This window comes from Haliotis asinina, chromosome 10 (assembly GCF_037392515.1).
Source record: "Haliotis asinina isolate JCU_RB_2024 chromosome 10, JCU_Hal_asi_v2, whole genome shotgun sequence".
Taxonomy (NCBI): Eukaryota; Metazoa; Mollusca; class Gastropoda; order Lepetellida; family Haliotidae; genus Haliotis; species Haliotis asinina.
Window position 1 is genome coordinate 21,527,203 of NC_090289.1, and position 21,782 is coordinate 21,548,984.

The 21,782-nt window shown below is 37.6% G+C and overlaps 1 protein-coding gene across 1 annotated transcript in view; it reads left to right on the plus strand.

Moving 5' to 3' along the window:
* The window catches only part of LOC137298857 (dnaJ homolog subfamily C member 13-like), a 318,010-nt gene that overhangs the window by 238,881 nt on the left and 57,347 nt on the right, over positions 1–21,782 (plus strand). Inside the window, exons 39-41 of the mRNA XM_067831190.1 lie at positions 14,148–14,222; positions 19,326–19,442; positions 19,870–20,049. Of these exons, the coding sequence (XP_067687291.1) occupies positions 14,148–14,222; positions 19,326–19,442; positions 19,870–20,049 (372 nt within the window). The remainder of the gene's footprint in view (positions 1–14,147; positions 14,223–19,325; positions 19,443–19,869; positions 20,050–21,782) is intronic.

The following is a 21,782-nucleotide window of genomic DNA, read 5'->3' on the forward strand; positions in this document are numbered from 1 at the left end:
TTATTTTTAATTTTCTTTGAATTTGTCAAGACGTTTGGTATAATGTTACGGTTAAGAATTATCCGTGACAACAATGTAAGAAATCCCCTTGTGAACCAGCAAAACAGAACAAAGACAAGTCATAAACGTTCAAATTCTGTATTGTTATACAACGACAGCAAGGTATACAAAGTCACAAGTCAATCTAACAATGCAGATTTCAGGTACAATTCAAGAGAGACAAAATCTAAGTCATTGGGTCACAAAATACAATATAGCAAACTCACCAAAGTCTTGGTGTGAGACAGCAAATAATGTAGATTCAGGCGTTGATGGGATTCCAAGCGTTGGCAGTGGGCAGTGATGTAATGCCAGCAAATATGAATGAGTGTGAGTGTGAGTGTGGCCCTCAACACGGCAACCAGCCTTTTTATATATATATTTAGGCATTTCCTGAAAGTTCGGGCACAAACGAACATCGTCAAGACTATAGAATGCCTTCGAATAAGTCTCCCGGAAGTAGACACTTAGAAAACTAGGAGCAGATAAATTCCAGAAAACCAGAATCCTACAAGTGTTGACCAGCTATTAAAACGAAATGTGACCCATCATAGCTATTATTCAAAACACTAAATGTTGTGACCCAATAATAATTATTACTGAATTAATAACAAAAATATACAGAAAATACACACTTGTAACACTCTCCTCCTTGAGGAAAAGAAAGTTTCGCAGAAACTTTCTGTTACAATCATAGCAGTAATAACATAATAACATGACAAGTAATAATATGAGCAATATGAAAAACTTCCTGCAGAATTACTATGACAAAATGCAGATACATACATACAGCATCATACAATTACAGCCTGGAAAGTGCATCAGCACAAACATTGTCTTTGCCTTTAATGTGTTTGATCACAAGATTGAACCCTTGCAAGGTCAAACTCCACCTCATAAGTCTTTGATTCTTGTTCTTCATTTTGTGAAGAAAAGTCAAGGGATTATGATCAGTAAAAACTTCAATTGGCAAAGTGGTGGTACCAAGTCGCACTTCAAAATGCTATAAACCTAACAAAAGACCCAATGTTTCTTTCTCAACGGTCGAATAATTTCTTTGGTGCTTGTCAAATTTCTTTGAAAAATAACAAACTGGATGTTCAATCCCTGAATCATCCTCTTGAATCAAGACAGCAGCTGCACCAACATCACTTGCATCTATTTGCAACTTAAATGCTTTCTCAAAATTTGGTGCCTGCAATACTGGACAATTCATGAGTATGGCTTTGACTTTTTCAAATGCAATCTGACAACTGCTATCCCACTGAAATTTTTACCTTTTTCCCCAAAAGGTTAGTAAGTGGAAATACAACAACATTTTTGACAAAACTTTCTGTAATAGCCAGCCATACCCAAGAATCTCATGAGTTCTCTATTAGATTGAGGAACTGGAAAATGTACAATTGCCTCAACTTTGCATGAACTGGTTGTACCTGGCTGTGCCCTACAACATGCCCTAAATTTCCACTTGTGCCTTCCTGAATTCACACTTGGTGAGATTCACAGTTAACTTCACCTCAGACAGTCTTTCGAAGAAAGCACAAGTCCTTTTAAGATGGTCATCCCACTCCATGTCGTAATCGATGACATCATCCATGTAAGCCTCGACACGATCAAGGCCTGATGTGACATCGTTGACAAGTCTCTGGAATGTCGCTGGAGCGTTCTTCAGACCAAACGGCATCACCTTGTATTGATACAGTCCATCTGGCGTAGCGAATGCCAATATTTTCTTTGCACAGTCTGTAAGTGGAATCTGCCAGAAGCCCTTCAGTAAGTCAAACTTACTTATATATTTGGCTTGACCAATGCAATCAATGCAGTCGTCCACTCTTGGAATAGGATACGAGTCAGTTCATGAGAGTGCATGGACAGCACAGCAGCGCCAACCACCTCCACTCTTCGGCACAAGAACACATGGTGAACTCCACAGACTGTCACTGGGTTCAATAATGTCATTGTCCAGCATGTATTTCACCTCTTTCTGCAGAATTTCATGTTTCACTGAATTCATCTGTTAAGGGTGTTGTTTCACAGGCACAGCATCACCTACATCTATATCATGGCTACTAACACCAGTTCGACAAGGCACATCAGGAAATAAGTGATAGAACTCATAAATCAAATCTGACATCTGAACTTTCTGTTCTGGCTACTAACACCAGTTTGACCAGGCACATCAGGAAATAAGTGAAAGAACTCATAAATCAAATCTGACATCTGAACTTTAAATGTGATAGTTTCTCATTAAGGTGAGCTAACACATCAGAATTTCTCAACTTTGGTGAAACATTATCACTCAGATCATCAAACTTCACATTGCTAACACAATCATCAATGTTGTCAACATTTTCACTATTGTCTTTCGTACAATCAATAACTGGGGAGAGTGTGGTAATACAATTGACATGTTTGGTTTCTAACCTGTCATGATATTTCTTAATCATGTTGACATGACACAATCTCTTCTGTTTACGGTGACCAGGTGTCAAGACTACATAGTCTGTGTCGCTAACCTTTTTGTCAACAACATATGGACCTTGATATCTTGCTCTCAGTGGCTGACCAGGTATGGGAAGCAAAACTAACACCTTCTCACCTCAAGTGAAATTTCTCTCTTTGACTTTTTGTCATATTTCAGCTTCATTTTTTTTTTGTGAAACTTTCAAGTTTCTTCTAGCCAACTCACTTGGTTTTAATAGTCTGTCCCTAAATGTAGACACATAGTCTAAGAGATTGATCTCAGGTCTGTCATTGAGCCATTGTTCTTTTAAGTGTTTTAGTGGCCCACGCACACTGTGACCAAATACAAGTTCAAAGGGGCTAAACCCTAAAATTTCCTGAACTGACTCTCTGACAGCAAACAACAACAAATGCACACCCTCATCCCAATCTTTCTCTGTCTCAAAACAATAAGTCTTGATCATATTCTTCAAAGTTTGATGAAATCTCTAAAGCTCCCTGTGACTCTGGATGATAAGCGCTAGACTTAACTTGCTTAATACCTAAGTGGTACATAGCTTGTTGAAACACCTTAGACATAAAATTTGAGCCCTGATCAGACTGCACAACATCTGGCAAAGCAACTAAGGTGAAAAACTTGATCAAAGCCTTGACAATCACAGGTGCAACAATCCTACGAAGCGGAATCGCTTCAGGAAATCTGGTAGAAGCACACATAATTGTGAGTAAATACCGATTACCAGACTTAGTCTTAGGTAGTGGACCAACACAATAAAAAATAACTCTACTGAAAGGTTCCTTAAAGGCTGGTATAGGTTTCAACATCCTTGATATCTCAAGGGTATACGTTCCGATAAGTCTTGAATTATCTAACCGATTATACTTGGCAACAGAAACCATGCAGAGGTTCTCTGGCAGAGGTAGAAGGCGTTCTTGCATATGTTTGTATGATTTCCCTAAAATCTGGGATGCACTGTGAGCAAACCTTCGCAGTTACCGCCACCTTTGTTGACACTGGCAAGCTCAGTTAAAACGGCGACCTAGCTGATTGGCTACTGTGAGAAGGCGGAGCCAGCAAAGGGAGGTAATAAATTTATCGGGCAGAGCCATAGATGCGTCCAGGGTATTGTGGAGACTTATCGGAACGTATACCCTGGAGATATCGAGGATGAGGTTTCAAGGGAACGGAGGAAATTTTCTGATTTGGTCTTCCAACAATTTGGCATGCTTGACAGGTCTTACAAAATGCAGCCACATCATGCTCACACTGGGCCAAAAGAAATGTGCCAAAATTTTCTCACAAGTTTTGTTTACACCCAAATGACCGGCCCTGGGACTTTCATGTGCCAATGAAAGTACATGTTTTCGAAATAATTTCGGTACCACATGGAACAATTTCCATTCATACTCGGCAGGAACATCTGGCGACCTATATTTCCTCATCAGAACACCATCCTTGTAGTAATAAAAAACTGGAACCTTGCCAGCCTCCTCAAAAGAAGCAGCCTTACTAGCCAACTTCTGCACTTCAACATCCTCACCCTGTGCACTAATAAGCTGCTGTGTGGAAAGAATGTGTTCACCACCTGACAAACTATCTGACTTATCAAGAAGTCCTGAAGAGCTACTACTCTTTGAAGATAAGTCCTCTGTCTCCACCTCACACAAAGAATGATCCATAAAAGTACCTGACAAATCATAAATGGTATCATTTTGCGAAGAAGTCTTGGAAGAAATGCCTTTCGACATTGAACGAGTCACTGCACAAGAGGGAAAAATACCCGGAAATTCATCCTCCAACTTTTCAGTACTAACTGAACTCTCCGCTAAAACTGTGACAGTCGAATCAGCGCCAACTTTAGCCCCCATAAGATCATTTCCGATCAACAAATCGACACCCGGAAACGGGAGAGAGTCAAGAACACCAACTTTCACCTCACCTGAAATCAGATCTGAAGTCGAATTCACAAAATGGAGAGGAGCAGAAGAATTGCCACCTATACCCTGAAGCAAAACATCTGAGTTAGCTGAAGACTCGTCAGAAAAAGGCAAAATATCCTTCAAAATCAGAGATTGAAGAGCTCCAGTATCCCTCAAGATAATATCGGGCCGTGGGGTAGAATTATCTCCGATAAGTGACACAGAACCCTTATACACAAAGGGCAAAAACTCCTTCCGAACTACAGAATCTGGAGACTTACTCTCACAGACAAAACTCACCTCAGAACCACCTGGAAAGAAAGGCTTAGGTGCGATGGACACAAAAGCATTTGGGGCACCTATAGCCTGATTTTTAAACTGGAGTTTGTAACGTGCAGACACCAGATGACCTGGCTTCTTACAATACGCACAAACAGGATCAGAACCACTGGTAGTCTTAGGCTTAGACTGAAAAGTATGTGACTGCTTGCCACGAGAATTTGAACCTGTTCTAACACCACTGTAACCTGCATGTCCTGAAGTCTTAACCGAGGAAAAGCCCTTTTGGCCAGAAAACTTTGTATTACCCAGAGACTTAAAAGAACTCTGGTGAGTCAAACAATAATCATCTGCCAACATTGCTGCGTTATGTAAGTCGTCAACCTTTTGTTCGTCCAAATAAGTCTTAAGGTCAGCATGAACACTCTGCTTGAAATCTTCCATCAACACTAACTGTCTCAAACCATCAAAATCTTTGACCTCCTTAGACCCACACCACCTATCAAACAATGTTTCCTTTTCACTAGCAAACTCTACTAAAGTCTCATTGTCCCTTTTGTGAGCATTTCTGAATTTCTGACAATAAGCCTCAGGCACTAACTCATAAGCTTTCAAAAGTGTACTCTTCACAAGATCATAATCTGAGCATTGCTGTACTGACAATGCTGAATAAGCATCCTGAGCTTTACCCTTCAAAACTGTTTGCAATAGCATAGTCCATGACTCCCTAGTCCACTTTAGATTTTCAGCAACTTTCTCAAAATGTAGAAAATATTTGTCTACTTCTTTCTCATTAAAAGGAGGTACAAGCCTATCATGCCTTGCAATATCAAAAGTGGAAGAATCTAAGGACTGAGATTGGTTTTAAATTTTTTTCAAAGCAATTTCTTTGTCAATTTCTAATTTCTTCAATTCTAATTCCTTTCTATTTCTGTCTCTTTCTATTTCCTTCTCCATCTCAAACTTTTTAAATGCCCTTTCTTCTTTTTCTCTTCCTCTGGCACCATTTCCAAAACATCATCTTCAAAAATTCCCTCATCAATATAATGATTCAACACAATTTTCAAAATCTGAAATTTCCTCATTGCAGGTTTGGCATCAAGTTTGAGATGTGAAGAAATTTGCAATAAATCTGATTTCCTCAACTGACTAATTGTCTCAGAGTCAGGGGACAATACAAACTTCTCAAGTTCAAACACCATTTTGCTGGTTCAACAATTAACTTGTAGCAAAATTGCAGAAATTTGGAATATATTTCACAAATGGTCTCAAATGTCAAATGAATTCTATCCCGGATGACCTCCCAATTTTGTTACGGTTAAGAATTGACCTTGACAACAATGTAAGAAATCCCCTTGTGAACCCGCAAAACAGAACAAAGACAAGTCATAAACATTCAAATTCTGTATTGTTATACAACGACAGCAAGGTATACAAAGTCACAAGTCAATCTAACAATGCAGATTTCAGGTACAATTCAAGAGAGACAAAATCTAAGTCATTGGGTCACAAAATACAATATAGCAAACTCACCAAAGTCTTGGTGTGAGACAATAATGGCTACACAGCAATCGGTGCGACAGCAGATAATGTAGATTCAGGCGTTGACAGGATTTCAAGCATTGGCAGTTGGCAGTGATGCAACGGCAGCAAATATGAGTGTGAGTGTGCGTGTGGCCCCCAACACGGCAACCAGCCTTTTTATATATATATTTAGGCATTTCCTTGAAGTTCGGGCACAAACGAACATCGTCAAGACTGTAGAATGCCTTCGAATAAGTCTCCCGGAAGTAGACACATAGAAAACTAGGAGCAGATAAATTCCAGAAAACCAGAATCCTACAAGTGTTGACCAGCTATTAAAACGAAATGTGACCCATCATAGCTATTATTCAAAACACTAAATGTTGTGACCCAATAATAATTATTACTGAATTAATAACAAAAATATACAGAAAATACACACTCGTAACAATATCTAAGTTGTGGGATTCAGCATACATAAATCAGTTCCTCATAATTCTATGAATTTTTCCATATCCAGACTCATATTTATTGCTTATCTCCTCTTTCTCCCAAGGTTCAGTGGAAACCTCTGTCCTATGTTCCCAAGAACAGTTTAATAATAGCTCACCCTAATTAATGGACCTCTCCCATGCATATGCACAAGCATTTCATGAGACCAGTGGTAGCTCATCACTCTCTCCATTTTAACCCTCTAAGACAGTTGAGAGGATTCCCTCGGTTCACTATCCAAGCTAATCCTTGTTAATTTGGCCCTTCCATCAAAATTAATGCATGGTTTTTCATCTCATATTGTTTGTACATCATAAGCATGGGTCATTTTTCAAAATTTGTCATTAAATAGTTATGTTTTTCGGACTTAGTGAGAGTGTTGTTGGGTTTATGAAAATGTACTCCATTTGCAAATATATAGTTTCTGTTCATAACCCACATCCTGTGTGCTCTTATGTGTTAAATAATTAAATTTTTATTGTGTTCATTAAACTTCTGGCAATCTGATTGGTTAACTGGGAACATTTCTTTTGAGTTCATTTCCCAATGAATCTGAAAAAAATAAGCCACGCCCACCGAACCGGACCACTTTCGGACCTGAGGACTGTCGGGGAATACCTTTACACAGCAAGGGAATTCCCTTGTACTCGGGTACCTTAATGAACATTGGGTAAACATTGAAGTGATGCATTGTGATTAACATAAACAAACAACTCAAAATTATCCGTGAACCTTAATAACGTTGCAACACCCGACAAGAGCATGCGCACGTTGGAACATCAGTTCATGGCATCGCAATCCCAGTCACATCACACCCTCTGTCTACTTGAGCAAATACTACAATCTCAGTTCCACTAACTTCATATCATCGGGCTTCATTTCCAATTCTCACTTTTCAAACTGTCTCTTACAGTTCGTAGGTAGTAATTCAAACATTTGAACTTGAAACTTTGCCGATACCGCGACGTGTCACGTTGAGTTGTTCCACTCTGATTCGCCGACCGATGTTAGCTTGGTTGATTGACAGCTGTTTGGAGGTGCTATATGCTGATTGGCTAATGGTTTGGTAGGCGTGTCATTTTATGTAAATGAGTCACCTGAGTCATGTCACGCCATTAAGGAATTCTTACACCGAAAATGTTAATCGGTGGTAACAAAGATATCTGTTTCGATGAATTTGATTATTTTCAAAGAAAATATTGTTGAAAGGGTATAGTATTTGTTGCTGAATTTAATTATAAGGATTGACTGTGTATTTCTTTCGTTGCATTGAAGTATGAAACTAAAAACCAATGTGCAAACTTTTGTAAGAATCCGCTGCGCGGATTCATACAGTTTGCACATTGGTTTTTAGTTTCATACTTCAATGCAATGATAGAAATACGCAGTCAATCCTTAAACACAACTTCAATTTCAACTAATAATGTCATAAACATTCACTATGGATTATGCTTGCCAGTTTCCAGTGGGTGACACAGACATGCGGAATGAAAGGGATTAAAATGTTTCTTCTAAGTCATTGCAACCCATAGTGGTATCCTAAAATATTGACACTGCTATCTCCCTTGGCTGTGACCTCCCAGCCCTGATCGCTCAACCCTTTCATAATTTTTATCCCCTCCGGCAGGTAATGCAGAGGGATATAGTCGATGCCTCGTCTGCCCATCCATCCATAATCATTTTGTTTCCGGAGCATAACTCAGAAACTGTTCAATATTTTTAAACCAAACTTGATAGATATAGTAATCTCAACCTATAGTTGTGCCTTTTGCTATTTACATTAGGAGCACAACTCAAAAACTTCTAAATATCTTTCTGCAAAACTTATATGATAAACAGATATGTAGGGCAAACCCTAAAGTGAATCTTTTATGATTGATCATTTTCCCAGTTTCCATGGAAACGATTCTGACTTCGTCTCCAAATGGAGCAAAACATGGCAGATATTTGAGGCAGATAACAAAGTGATGCCTTTTTCTATTGACATGTTTTGGCATTTATATTTTTTCCGGTTTCTTTTGAAATGATTCTGACTTAGGCTCAAAATGGAGGGATAGGCTTTGTTGCCAGAGCATAACTCAAAAACCATTTCGTATCTTTTAACAGATCTTGGCAAATATATGAGACAGATCTTGAAGTGGTGCTTTTTGGTGTTTGCAGATATATGACTTTTATATTTTTCATGATTTCCATGGAAATGATTCAAACTTAACCTAAGAAAACATCAAGTAACTGTCAGATGATTTGTCCTTTCAGATATGTGGGGCTGGGGGTATGTGTCATCTTCTGATGACTCTTGTTATCCCCCCAGCATGTAATGCGTGAGGATATAGTCGACGCCTCATCTTTCTGTCCGTCCGTCCCCCGTCCGTCCGCCTGACTGTAATCATTTTGTTTCCAGAGCATAACTCAGAAACCGTTCAATATTTTTAGACCAAACTTGATAGATATAGTAATCTCAGCCTATAGTTGTGCCTTTTGCTATTAACAGATTTTTGGCATTTATATTTTTTTTGTTTTTCCATGGAACACTTTGGTGTTAGTCTTATGGTGGGGTGGGCTTCATTTCCGGAGCAGAACTCAAAAACGGTTCAATATTTTTGTGCAAAACTTGATAGATATATCAGTCAGAACCTAAAGTGGTGCCTTTTGCTATATACAGGTTTTTTTTTGTTTATTATTTCCTCGGTTTCCATGGAAATGTTTCGGGCATAGTCTCAAAATGGAGGGATAAGCTTCGTTTCCGGAGCAGAACTCAAAAACCTTTCATTGTTTTTCTGCAAAACTTGGTAGATATATCAATCTGAACCTATAGTGGTGCCTTTTGGTATTTACAGGTTTTTGTGATTTATTATTTTCTTGGTTTCCATGGAAATGTTTCAGACTTAGTCTCAAAAGTGAGAACTGTGTTTCGTTTCCGGAGCAGAACTCAAAATCTTCTGAATATCTGTCAGTGTTACTTGGTAGCAGAGTGGTGCCTTTTGCTATGTACAGATTTTTATGATGTATTATTTTCTTGGTTCCATGAACACGTTGCTGACTTCGTTTCCGGAGCACAACTCGAAAACCATTTCATATCTTTCAAAAGATCTTGCAGATATATGAGACAAATCTTGAAATGGTGACTTTTTTTTATTACAGATGTATGGCATATATATTTTTCATGAATTCCATGGAAACAATTCAGACTTGGTCTAAAAACAAAATAAGTAACTGTCAGATGATTTGTCCTTTCAAATATGTTGGGGCTAGGGGGATATGTCATCTTCTGATGACTCTTGTTTTAATTGGTTATCACCATACCTGATAATCCGTTTGAAGTTGGTATTCGGCTAACTACAAAGCACTTCCGCCTCAGGCAGTCCCACTATTCTGAGTTAATTAGCGATGTTTTCATAGTAAATTACCTTGAAGGGCAGAGATTTCAGTCCTAAATCTGAGTTAGCCTATATGTGATGCTAACTTAGTTAATGATTTCCTATTTACAAACACAATTACAAGCAAGCTATTAAGGCAGACAAGAATGATGATTACGCATCTGGGACTAATCAGTCTGGAAAATACAGAATTGTAGATCTAGATACATTGACAGAGATGCCAACCATTGGCGTAATAATTACGATTTCCATGCCCATTTTACGCTATTACGCTTCACATTAAAAAAAATTAACCAAAAAATCACTGATAGTCTGTTATGCATGAAATAACAGAGGCAACTGGTTGCCAACATACTGCTTGTAGGGAACAAACTGCAAACTGCACAATCACCATAATGCTTAAGCAATCCCAGCATTGCATGGCATTCCAGACGATTCCTACATTATGTTAGATAGTCAAAATCATGTGATGTCTAATATCAAAGTAAGGATCTGTGTGCACATGTTCACCCAGTTTGTAGATAGTTTGCTTTGCTGTCTTAAACTGTTCACGTTACTACAAGATAATGATGGCTCTAAGTTTACCACAATTCTTCTTTGAAATCTTTTAATTGTACAGAGTCAGCTGAACTTTTGAGTGTTTGTTTGGTGCAGTGGGGCTCAAATACTGAAGCAAAATTGGGATTTTTTAAAGTGATTATGGAGTAGTAAGCATTTGCAAACAAGAAGTTGGTAAATTCCCCCCAAACATATGGTTTCAACTTTTTAGCATTTTTAACACAAACAATAGTCAGTGGCAAAATAATGATTCAAGTTCAAGTTGCTATCAGTCTTCAATACTATTATCTGGATATCTGAACTTAATTGGCTTCTATAAAAGGAAAACAATGAAACTGTTATCATGTGCTGTAATTTATGTGAGTTGGCTGGCTAATCAAATTGCTCTACCAAAGGTTTTCAAATCTGAAAAAATCTGCTCTGAAAGAACATTGTGAGTGGTCATGGCATCATCATATGGTGACAACAGCCTATCAGCAGAGCATGATTAGTGCACATTTGAATGTTGTGAATGAGAAAACTGACAAAAAACTGTCTGCAATGATGGAAACTGCCTTACCTATGGCTATAAAAAACTTAGCTTTGGTTAAATTTGCTTATTTGCTTAGATTGGGAAGTGTACAGTCATGCAGGTTCAGTAGAAGAAATGAAGGAAGCTTTGTTAGAAGAAGAAGAAAATATTTGTGAGAATTTTGAATTCTGACAGACAACCTGAAATTTTCTGTCCTGGAAATTATTCAGTGCATAGTGACACAGTGGTATGTGTGAAAGAAAAACTGCAGGAACTCTTAGCAGATTGGAATGTTTAACCTCAAAATTATTATCAGACTTGGTAAGTGTTGTGACGGGGGGAAAATCTCGAGTGTGACTCAAAAGCAAGGGCTGTTAGTGCATGATACATATACAATGTATTGGTCACAGGGTAGCCCAAACATTTGCACAAACTGCAGAAACAGTCAGTAAATATCTGCGATCCTTCAGCAAGATTTATAAACTGTGTGAGTATTTGGCGACCAGATGTGATAATCAGTTTGAATTGTCAAATGATGCTAGATAACAGAAAATTATGCAGTATCGAACAACCTTACAGTGTCAATGGTTATCGGTTGGGAAGGCTGTGAGTAGCACTAAAAACAATTGGCAAGCTTTGGTGACAGAAATAGAAGATAAGGCTGCAGTCAAAAACAATGTTGCAAACAACATTCAGTACAGAATTTAAAACATTCTCTTTCACAGCAACAATGCACATGCTCACATACATATATTAGCATTATATGGTGAAACTGATTATATTTTTGAACTTATCCTATCTCATGTTATGCAGCTCTTTTCTTTGATCTTGTCGCTACACGGTGTGGATGTGTGTTTTTTCTCTGATCAGTTTTGAGAGTTCTACTACCTCAAGAAGGGGGATAAATCATGTCGAAATACTTCTAATAGACTGAAGCACTGTGACTGTCACAGCAATTTTTCAGCTGCGGACCCACACATAATGTGTGTAAAATTGCTTAGGCCGATGCGACTCATCCTAGCGATGTACTTTTTGTGCCAGCCTAGATGATGATGCCTTTTCTAAATATCATACAACAGCTAGCCAACGTTTGGCAGATAGAGATCACCGTAGGATGGATACGATGGAATACTTTCGCACCAGATGTCAATGCGCCGATTGTTACCTGTTCAGGTGTTGTTTCTTGCATGTGATCGGATCCTGGGTTTCCAGTAGCTTCCTTTGCGACGCTTACTACCTCTCATATCTTGGCATCGGAAGTGACAGGTTCTCCCTTGATGAGTCCTACTATTGCATCTCATCAGTTTGATGTATTTGGTACTTCTATGGTTGCAGCGTAACAAGACCTATTTCACTAGTCTCTTTGACCCTGGCGCCTAAGGCATCATCATCCGATGCACTGGACCTTGATGCTTTTGTGCAAGTGGTAGCTTCAGTCTTACATCAACAATTCCTGCTTCGGATCCTGCAACTTCTCTGGTTCAGCATTTGGACAGAGTGCATCGTTCAGCTTCACTTCTCTCTGTTCAGATGGTACAGTGGCTTCCATGCGACTGACAAGCCTCAGCTGTCTGTGTGGATCACCGACAATCTCCCAACTTCTATTAAGTTCATTGCCTGTGGATTTAATATCCAGCTTTCAAATGCAGTTAGGTGACTTTGCACCCATTACCTTCCCTCCACTCCCTTGCATTACTCAACTAGCAGTATCTCTTGATGTGGCCTTGGATAACTTACTGAGGATCAAGGATGGGTTTGCGGCTCAACGCTTCAATTTGGTGGTTGCTCATGTGCATGGCTTCTCATCAGCGATTGTCTCTCCTCCGGTGGATGATCATATTGCATTGCTGGGCTCCAAACAGAGGTCATGCTGACCTAGTTCACGAGTTTACAGGTGACACCAAGCTTTTGTGTTAGTGGGCAATCAGGTGTTAGAGGCTTGTATTTGTAAGAATTTTGGAACGTCAACAATGATGACAATACTTAAAATACTACCTCCAGCACATCATGAGGTAAAGGCTGACCCACCTTTCCTTTCTCCTTTCCTATCTCAGAAGTACCTTCTTTAGTGCTCCCAAGGGAAAATTATGAGGTTTCCTTCCTTTTATAAAGATAATGTTTGGAACAGCCAGGAAGAAAGACAACACAAGACCACATACTTCAGAAGTTTTATTCATAACAAACATAAATTAAGGTGCATTTTGGGAAAACATAAACTGCACCCAAGCATAGTACCTGCTTTCAATGGCTCAGTATATGCTCATGAAAATGAATAAGGGAACACCTCAAAAGTACAACTATTTCTTTTTGTCTTTTCCAGATTTCTTCACAAGCTCTGTATTGTACTGTGGGTGAAATAATGGAAAAGAATAAAGGATCACATTTGTTTCCATGAGTTTATTATCTATTTACATTGGGAAACAATAGTAAGTTGTTCACTTTAACAACTGATAAGGGATTAATACTTGATTGAGCGAAGTAGGTTTGATGTTTGGAAGAATTTCACTTTAACAAGTCGACAGTTTGGACAATTTGTGTCCTATTTACTCTTTGGCCAGTTAGAGACAACAAACCCTCCAAAGGTATTCATTTCTTGTGACTGTTTACAGGGTATCTGACCCTGTAACTTCAGTAACTCCAACACTGACGAGCAGCCTCTAATGCTGCTCAACTCACAATGCTGAATTTTTCCATATTTCTTAGGTAGACATATAATTTTTTAAAGTTATCAATTATCATTAAATATAAATGTATGACAAAAAAAAACATTTACAATATACACCCACTATTATTAGTTTTTTAAATTGTATTCTCAGAAACCTGTTCTTCCAGTTAATGTCCTTTTGCATAATGCACATTTCATGTTAATTATGAATTTTCAAATGAAAACATGAAATATCTTTGATTGTAACTTGCAACACTGCAACAAAGATCAGTGACATTATCACACAGAGCTCTTACTTATATTTTCTTCTTTGTTGAAGGTGTTACAAGAAGCATTTGCACGTTGTGTGAATGTCCTCTCACACTCCAGTAAGGCTGATGACACAGCTGTTCAGGTCAGTATATCAATTTTATTATTAGCCAACCAGACATATGCATTTTTTGGTCATGTTTGAATTGTTAAATCTTTGATATGGGGACTGCTGAAATTTTGGAATCACAACAATTATGTTACGGTTAATAAATTGCTTTGATAAAAAGTATAAGAAATCCCCTTTGAACCAACAAAATATAACACAGACAGGTGTAATATATTTAAGTCCAGAGTCTTGCACTTTACATTGAGACTTGATATACTGAATGAAGCTTGTTTACAGAGAGATCAGTCAGGCATGGAGTGTCAATCTTGAATGTAGATTGTTGGTCAGATGATGTTGACAAACAGATGATGATTGGCAGAAGCACACAACTCCAGTATAATTCCGAGTGTAAGTCTGTTTCACAGCAATCAGACTTTATAAATGCTGACACAGATTCTTGAACATTGCGTCCAAGCGTGTCTGTATCACCATTCACTTAGAACTTTCTCGATAGCCAGAAGTCAACAAGTATAACAACATGTCAAGAGAGGCAACTCTGAAGCGCTGCCAAAAAGGCATGTTGCTAAAATACTTTTGCCATTGAAACTCGCCCCCTTAAGGAAAAGAAAGTTTCACAGAAACTTTCTGTTACAGTCATAGCAAGATAATTAGCATTAATAGGACGACATGATAATAGGAATAACATGAGAAACATCTTTCAGAATATCTTTGATATAATGCAGATACAAACATACTGCATCATTAAGTCAATATACACTTACAACCTGGAAAGTGCATCAGCACAAACATTGTCTTTGCCCTTAATGTGTCTATTCAAGAGATTGAACCCTTGCAAGTTCACCTCATAAGTCTTGGATTCTTATTATTCATTTTATGACAAATGTCAAGGGATTGTGAACAGTAAACATTCCAACTGGCAAAGTAGTGGTACAGAGGTACATTTCAAAATGCTGTAGAGATAGCAAAAGACCCAATGTCTCCTTCTTAATTGTAGACTATTTTCTTTGATGCTTGTAACAAACTGGATGTTCAATTCCAGAATCATCCTCTTGAATCAGGACAACACGTGCGCCGACATCACTTGCATCAATTTCTAACTTAAATGCTTTCTCAAAATCTGGTTCTACCTGCCAGGCACAACGGACCTATTAATTAACTCATAATGGACATTTGAAACGTGAAGTCATTCATTTATTAATTCTGAAACGTACTTGGCAGGTAGAAACCTTGGTCTCAATTTAAGGTCGGTTTGTGTCTCCAAATTTCTACCGCCTCTTGCAGTTTATGTTGACGCCAGTCATTGTTGGTAGTAGAAAGCACCCTAATATTGTTTTTATCGAATTTGAATTGACTTTATTAACTAAAACAATGATAGTGAATCAGAAACGTTTTGCACAAACTCGCACCTGGTCAATCAATTTTCATAATTGTTTTGTCCATAAAAGCAAAACAAACCAATACAATGAACAAGACAAATCCTTTAAATATGAGTACCAATACATTTCGTAAAATATACAAATCATTTTCATTAATATTATCAGTGTCACTTAAAAGGTTGAATTAAATCGTTGTTTATTAACCTGTTCATAGGAAACTGCTGTATTTGTCTCAACATATTGAATATTGTACATCACAGGAACTGAAGCACATGTTGCAGTAATGGTTACATGTGATCTTCTAACTCTTAAAATGTGGTATAGTACACTTACTGAATTGATTTCACACGTAAATATCAAAAGCTTTCAAAGAATAAAACGGATACCCTATATCGGTGTATGATATGATGTTGAGCATGGATTTACTGTAAACAGCCAAATTTTTGCAACCGTTTAATTTTTGCGAACTTCGCATCAGACTTCATGACACGAAAATAAAAACACGCATTAATATAGATATGTCATACACTCTATTCAGGTAAGTCAACAACACAAAAACAATACAGGTGTCATTGCTCAATCACGTGTCAATGCTGGCCTAATGTGGATTAACACGGCTCAATCACGTTCTATTTTCATAGCTCTAACACGTAATTAAAAAGGATTTATTCTGAAATCAATTACATTAATTTGTTGTTAGATCACTTCGCAAATCTGTTTACTTTATAACAGCTCAATGGCCACGCTCCTGCATGTCGTGTAAAAACATTCAGAGATGCCCCTGTAACAAGATCACCTCGCGAAAATAAGAAGGCGCGAAAAGGTTTAGTGACCATCACTCGCGAAAATTTAAAGGTGCGGAAATAAGACAGTTTACAGTATGTAGATACTGAAATCAGTTTCATGGAAAAATATCTGAACGATGCACAAAATATACATCACAATACTGAAAATGCAATCGGAATGATATTGCCATTGTATTCAACCGACCTTCGCCTCAAAGAAATTGCTTGATGTTTTCAACAGTGTTGACATGTGACTTCACTACCAAAAACCGATTTCTTTCAAAATGGCGACCTCGCTGACAAGGGTACACAGGATTTTGCGAGGACTCTTTCCTTGATTCAGGGATCTTTTGTACATAAATGTGAGATGTAAGTAATCAGAATTATTCTGACGATTTGCGTATTGTTATTTGTTTTCATTGTTTGCATTGTAAATGATGGAAGAAGCCAGAAATGCTGATAAGTACTGTTGTCATTCTGCATGATTTTGCGTACAAGTTTGACAGTTTCTTATGACTTATCAAATGATTGCATTGTATCTATTTCAGTTTTGCTATTTCTTGCTATGATACTCTTCCCCTCACTATTCTGAGCATATTGAGCCTTTGTGGGCAATGTTTCGAAACTTTCCGAAAATGCTACAGAGTGTAAAATCAGAATTTGTCTTTGTTTACATTTCAAACAAACGCTGTCTTTTGAGCACAGCTTTGTTACGAAAACATCCCAACCGATTCTTGGTTCATCGGCGACGTTTCAGAATTATCATTACTCCTTACATGAAAACTTGATATCAGTGATCATTATTATGCTATTTTGGAAATTCAATACTCACAGTAATTATCTGATTTTCACATTTCAAAACATACAGCATTTATACCGACCAGCTGGTATAGGTGGAAAACACTTAGATTGTAAGTTGTTCACTGCTCCCAAAGGAACATGGGTTGATGTTCTCTTGATGTTTGTTTATGTTCCCTGAGCCTGAAGGGCCAAAGGGACCTGTCAACAGTGTATTTATCTTACTGCCCACCTTAACCCCTTGGGTCCCACAGGGACATATGTGTCCTTCAACCCTTATTTTCAAGTCCAATAAAATTCTTAATATATCACACACACAAATTTACTAAATAGTTTTGAATTCTACAGGATATTTCCTGTTTCTTTATGTCATCCATTGTTATCAAGTTTTCAAGTGCCCGCTCATGATAATTCTGAAAATGCTGCCAATGAACCCTGAATCAGTTGGAATGTTTTCGAAAATACACTCACATGAACGGCAAAGTGCACTTTTCTTTCAGGTGAAGGTCGGTTGAACAAGAGTAAACACAATCGCCCTATCCTTCTGATTGCAGTATCACTATTATGATACATATTTTGCATATCGTTAAGATAATTATTCATGAAACGAATTTCAGTATCTACAGTTAGCGTTTACACATATGTTAGAAGGTCACATGTAGACTAGCCATTACTGCAACATGTTCTTTAGTGCCTGTGATGTACAATATTCACTACACTGGGACTACTACTGCTCTTTCATATGAACAGATTAATAAAACCCTGTAAATAAGACTGATATATTCATTCAAATGCTTTATTTATACATTTTCCGAAATTTATATGCACACACATTTGAAGGAATATTAATGTTGAAATATTTGAAGCATGGGTACAAATCTTCTTGTAGGCATTGCTAGATTTTACTTCCAAGAAAAACAGATTTAGAGTTCTCCCTTCCTTCAATTTGCATTTGCAAAACATCAGTAATTTCCATACATCATATGGAAGTTCATAATATTCGAATTACTACCACAAAGTTCCAAATAAGTTGCTACTGGCAGTGGGGTACTATAAGTTGTTCACTGGTCATGAGGGGAACATGGGTTGATGTACTCTTGATGTATGTTTATGTTCCCTGAGCCCAAAGGGCCCTGGGGGACCAGTGAGCCTACCAAACACCTCAATATTAATTTTGAACTGTTTGAAGTATGGTATCGGATCGTACACTTCAGCCAACATGTGTGAATCAAACGATTTGAATCTTGCATCGTATTGCAAGTATTGTCTTTGTTAAGGCGCCACAGTGTAATTCCCCTTCTTACTATTCACAGGGACTGCATTTGATCATTTTCTCAAAATTTATTTATTGGAATGGGAGGCACATTTTTTGTAGCAATCGCTAGATGTGGTGGACGACACAAGAAAAACAGATTTTGAGTGATCACCCCACCATCGATTTGCATTCTCAAAACATTGGTAATTTCCATGCAATATGCATGATTCAGTGTTATTCAAGTTAAAGAAGTAACTAACATGAAGTACCGAATGAGTTGCTAAGGGCAGCTGGGTGTATTGCAATGCACCTCTCTTGTACACAGGGTACATTGAAAGTACTAGAGTGAGTGAGTTTAGTTTTACACCGCACTCAGCAATATCCCAGCTATATGGCAGCGGTCTGTAAATAATCAAGTCTGGACCAGACAATCCAGTGACCAGCAATATGAGCATCAATCTGCACAATTGGGAACTGATGACATGTGTTATTCAAGTCAGCGAGTCTGACCACACGATCCCGTTAGTTGCCTCTTACGACAAGCATAGTTGCCTTTTATGGCAAGCATGGGTTGCTGAACGCCTATTCTACCCCAGGACCTTCACGGGTCTGAAAGTACTGGAAGAGCGCTTAGCCAATCAGATGCTCAACTTTTTTGGTTACATGAAGTTTTCTTGGTTTTGTGTCACATGACAAGGGGCTTTTGTGAATTCACCATGCTTCCACATGACATCACCGTTGGCTTTTGCAATTTATTTCTGTCCTCTCTTTATCCTAATCAAATATTATATATAAACTGAGAATAATGATTCCAAGGAAATGTATTTCCAAAGCAGTCATTCCGGGAGTACAGACTTCGGATTCCATGGTAGCATGGATGGATATAAATGTCTTGTGATTTCAGGTCTGCATCTATGTTGCTAAGAGCTATGCAGTTGCCTCTCAGTTTGAAGGTTGCCGGGAGAAGATTCAAGAAGTGTCTTCCATCATCAAAGATCTCTGCAGAATATTATATTACAAGGTAAGACTACGTTCTTACTACATTATTAATTCTCACACAAAAACATTATTGAGGGTGCTTCTGTATTACGTGAAATTATTTTTAAGTTTTCCAGCAGACATGGGAATGTTGGAAGGGAAGAAGACCACACTCATGTTAGGTAGCATATACATGCCTCGATATTAGATGTACACCCATCACATTGGTCATATAGTCCAATGCAACATGGCAATAGTCAGATGAGCAGCCATCTTGCTTGTCATACTAGCTCCAAAGGCTGTAATCCATTTGAGTAATCCATTACTATACATATCAGCCATCAGGTCAGCTGACAATTTGTGTTTGTTTCCCCAGTACAGGATTGACTTATGTCATTATATATGAGGTATATGACATTGCAATACTTTTTTGACATGTTCTATTTGATTTATGCGTTCTGTTATTGCAGAACCTGACCAAGCTATGCTGTGTTGTATGTGAGAGTGTGAGTGCATTCTGTGTGGACTTCTGGCTTCAAACCAACCTCCATCAGGCTGGCGTTCTCTGGCATCTTCTTTTGTACCTCTTCAACTATGACTACACTCTAGAAGAGGGTGGTGTGCAGAAGAGTGGAGAGAGCAATCAACAGGTTTGTTTTAGATTTTCTTGCACATTTTCAGGGATTTTATGGAGAAATATTTCCATGATGCTTCAAGGATTAGTATAGTTAACTTTTAGCCTGCTGAATTAATTTCAGCATAAGGCATTGATAAGAGGGTGGGTGATTTCAAACAGTCGATGTGTTACTAAATAAGGAACAACTGAAAAAATACTCACCTCATTAATACTAGATAGAAAAATAAACATTATTATTTAAAAAATTCCAGATAATTTGAAACGAACAGAGGTTGACTACAAGACAAACATAAATAATGTAAATTTTCTTGAATTTACCTGAATTACTTGATTGACAACTGGATGCATTTTATATTAGGAACAGAATTATTATTTGTCCAGTTAGCGCAAACCGATTTCAACATTCTTATTACTGATATTTCATAAGTATCTGACTTTAATTTCATACATTTGTATCGGCAAATATCCGCTCGACGACAAATTAAAAGTTAATTCTGAAAAAAAAAAGGTTCATTGTAAACAAATCATAATTTCGATGTCATCACAAGACTTACTGGAATGGCACTATTACGTTTATTTAAACGTGTCATGTCATGAAAATAGCAGAATATATGTCCTTCCTCTACATCCCTCACTTTGAACTCCTATAGAATTCTTAATATACCACGCACACATATATATTTCAGAGTTTTGAACTCTGCGGAGACTTCCCTGTTTCTTGATAGCATCCACTATTATCTCAGACCTAAAGTGCTTAAAATTGCTTTTTAAAATAGGATTCATCGTAAATGTCGCCATTTTTCACACTATACAAAATCGCGATTCTGAGTGTTATTTGCTGTATGTTTTGAAATGTGAAAATCAGATAATTACTGTGAGTATTGAATTTCAAAAATAGCATAATAATGATCATTGATATCAAGTTTTCATTTATTTCAGTAATAAATATTTTTTACTTTAAAATTTATGAAATGCAGCACAGATTGTAAATATTTGCATGTAATATGTATTAGGGCCTGAGGCCTTCTTACTGAAGTAAATGAATGAATGAAAGGACATCAAGTTTTCATGTAAGGAGTAATGATATTTCTGAAACGTTGCCGATGAACCAAGAATCGGAAGTGATGTTTTTGAAAATACACTTACACGAATGCTGAAGTGCACCTTAGAATCAAATGACAACTGGTCTTTGTCACCAATACCAACTGTCTAGACAAAACGAAACAAAATATATTAGGTATGAAAACGAACGCTGTGTTCTAAAAACAGCGCTTGTTTGAAATGTAAGCAAAGAAAAATTGTGATTTTACGGTGCGTAGCATTTTAGGAAATTTTCCAGCATCCAGTCATCTAATCATTGCTTACAATGACTCAGTACGCTTAGAATATTCAGGGGAAGAATATCGTAGCAAGAAATAGCAAGTTAAAAATAGATACAATGCAATCATTAGAAAATTTATAAGAAACTGTCAGACTTTTAGTGCAGCATGACACCATGACTGATGCAAAATCATGCAGAATGACAATGGTACTTGTCCGCATCATTTGCAAATTCCGTCATTTACAATGCAAACAATAAAAACAAATAACAGTATGCAGATAGTCAGAATAATTCTGATTACTTACATCTCTCATTTATGTACAAAAGATTCCTGAATCAAGTCCTCATAAAATCCTGTGTACCCTTGTCAGCAAAGCACCCGTTTTGAAAGAAATCAGTCATCGGTAGTGATGTCACACATCAAC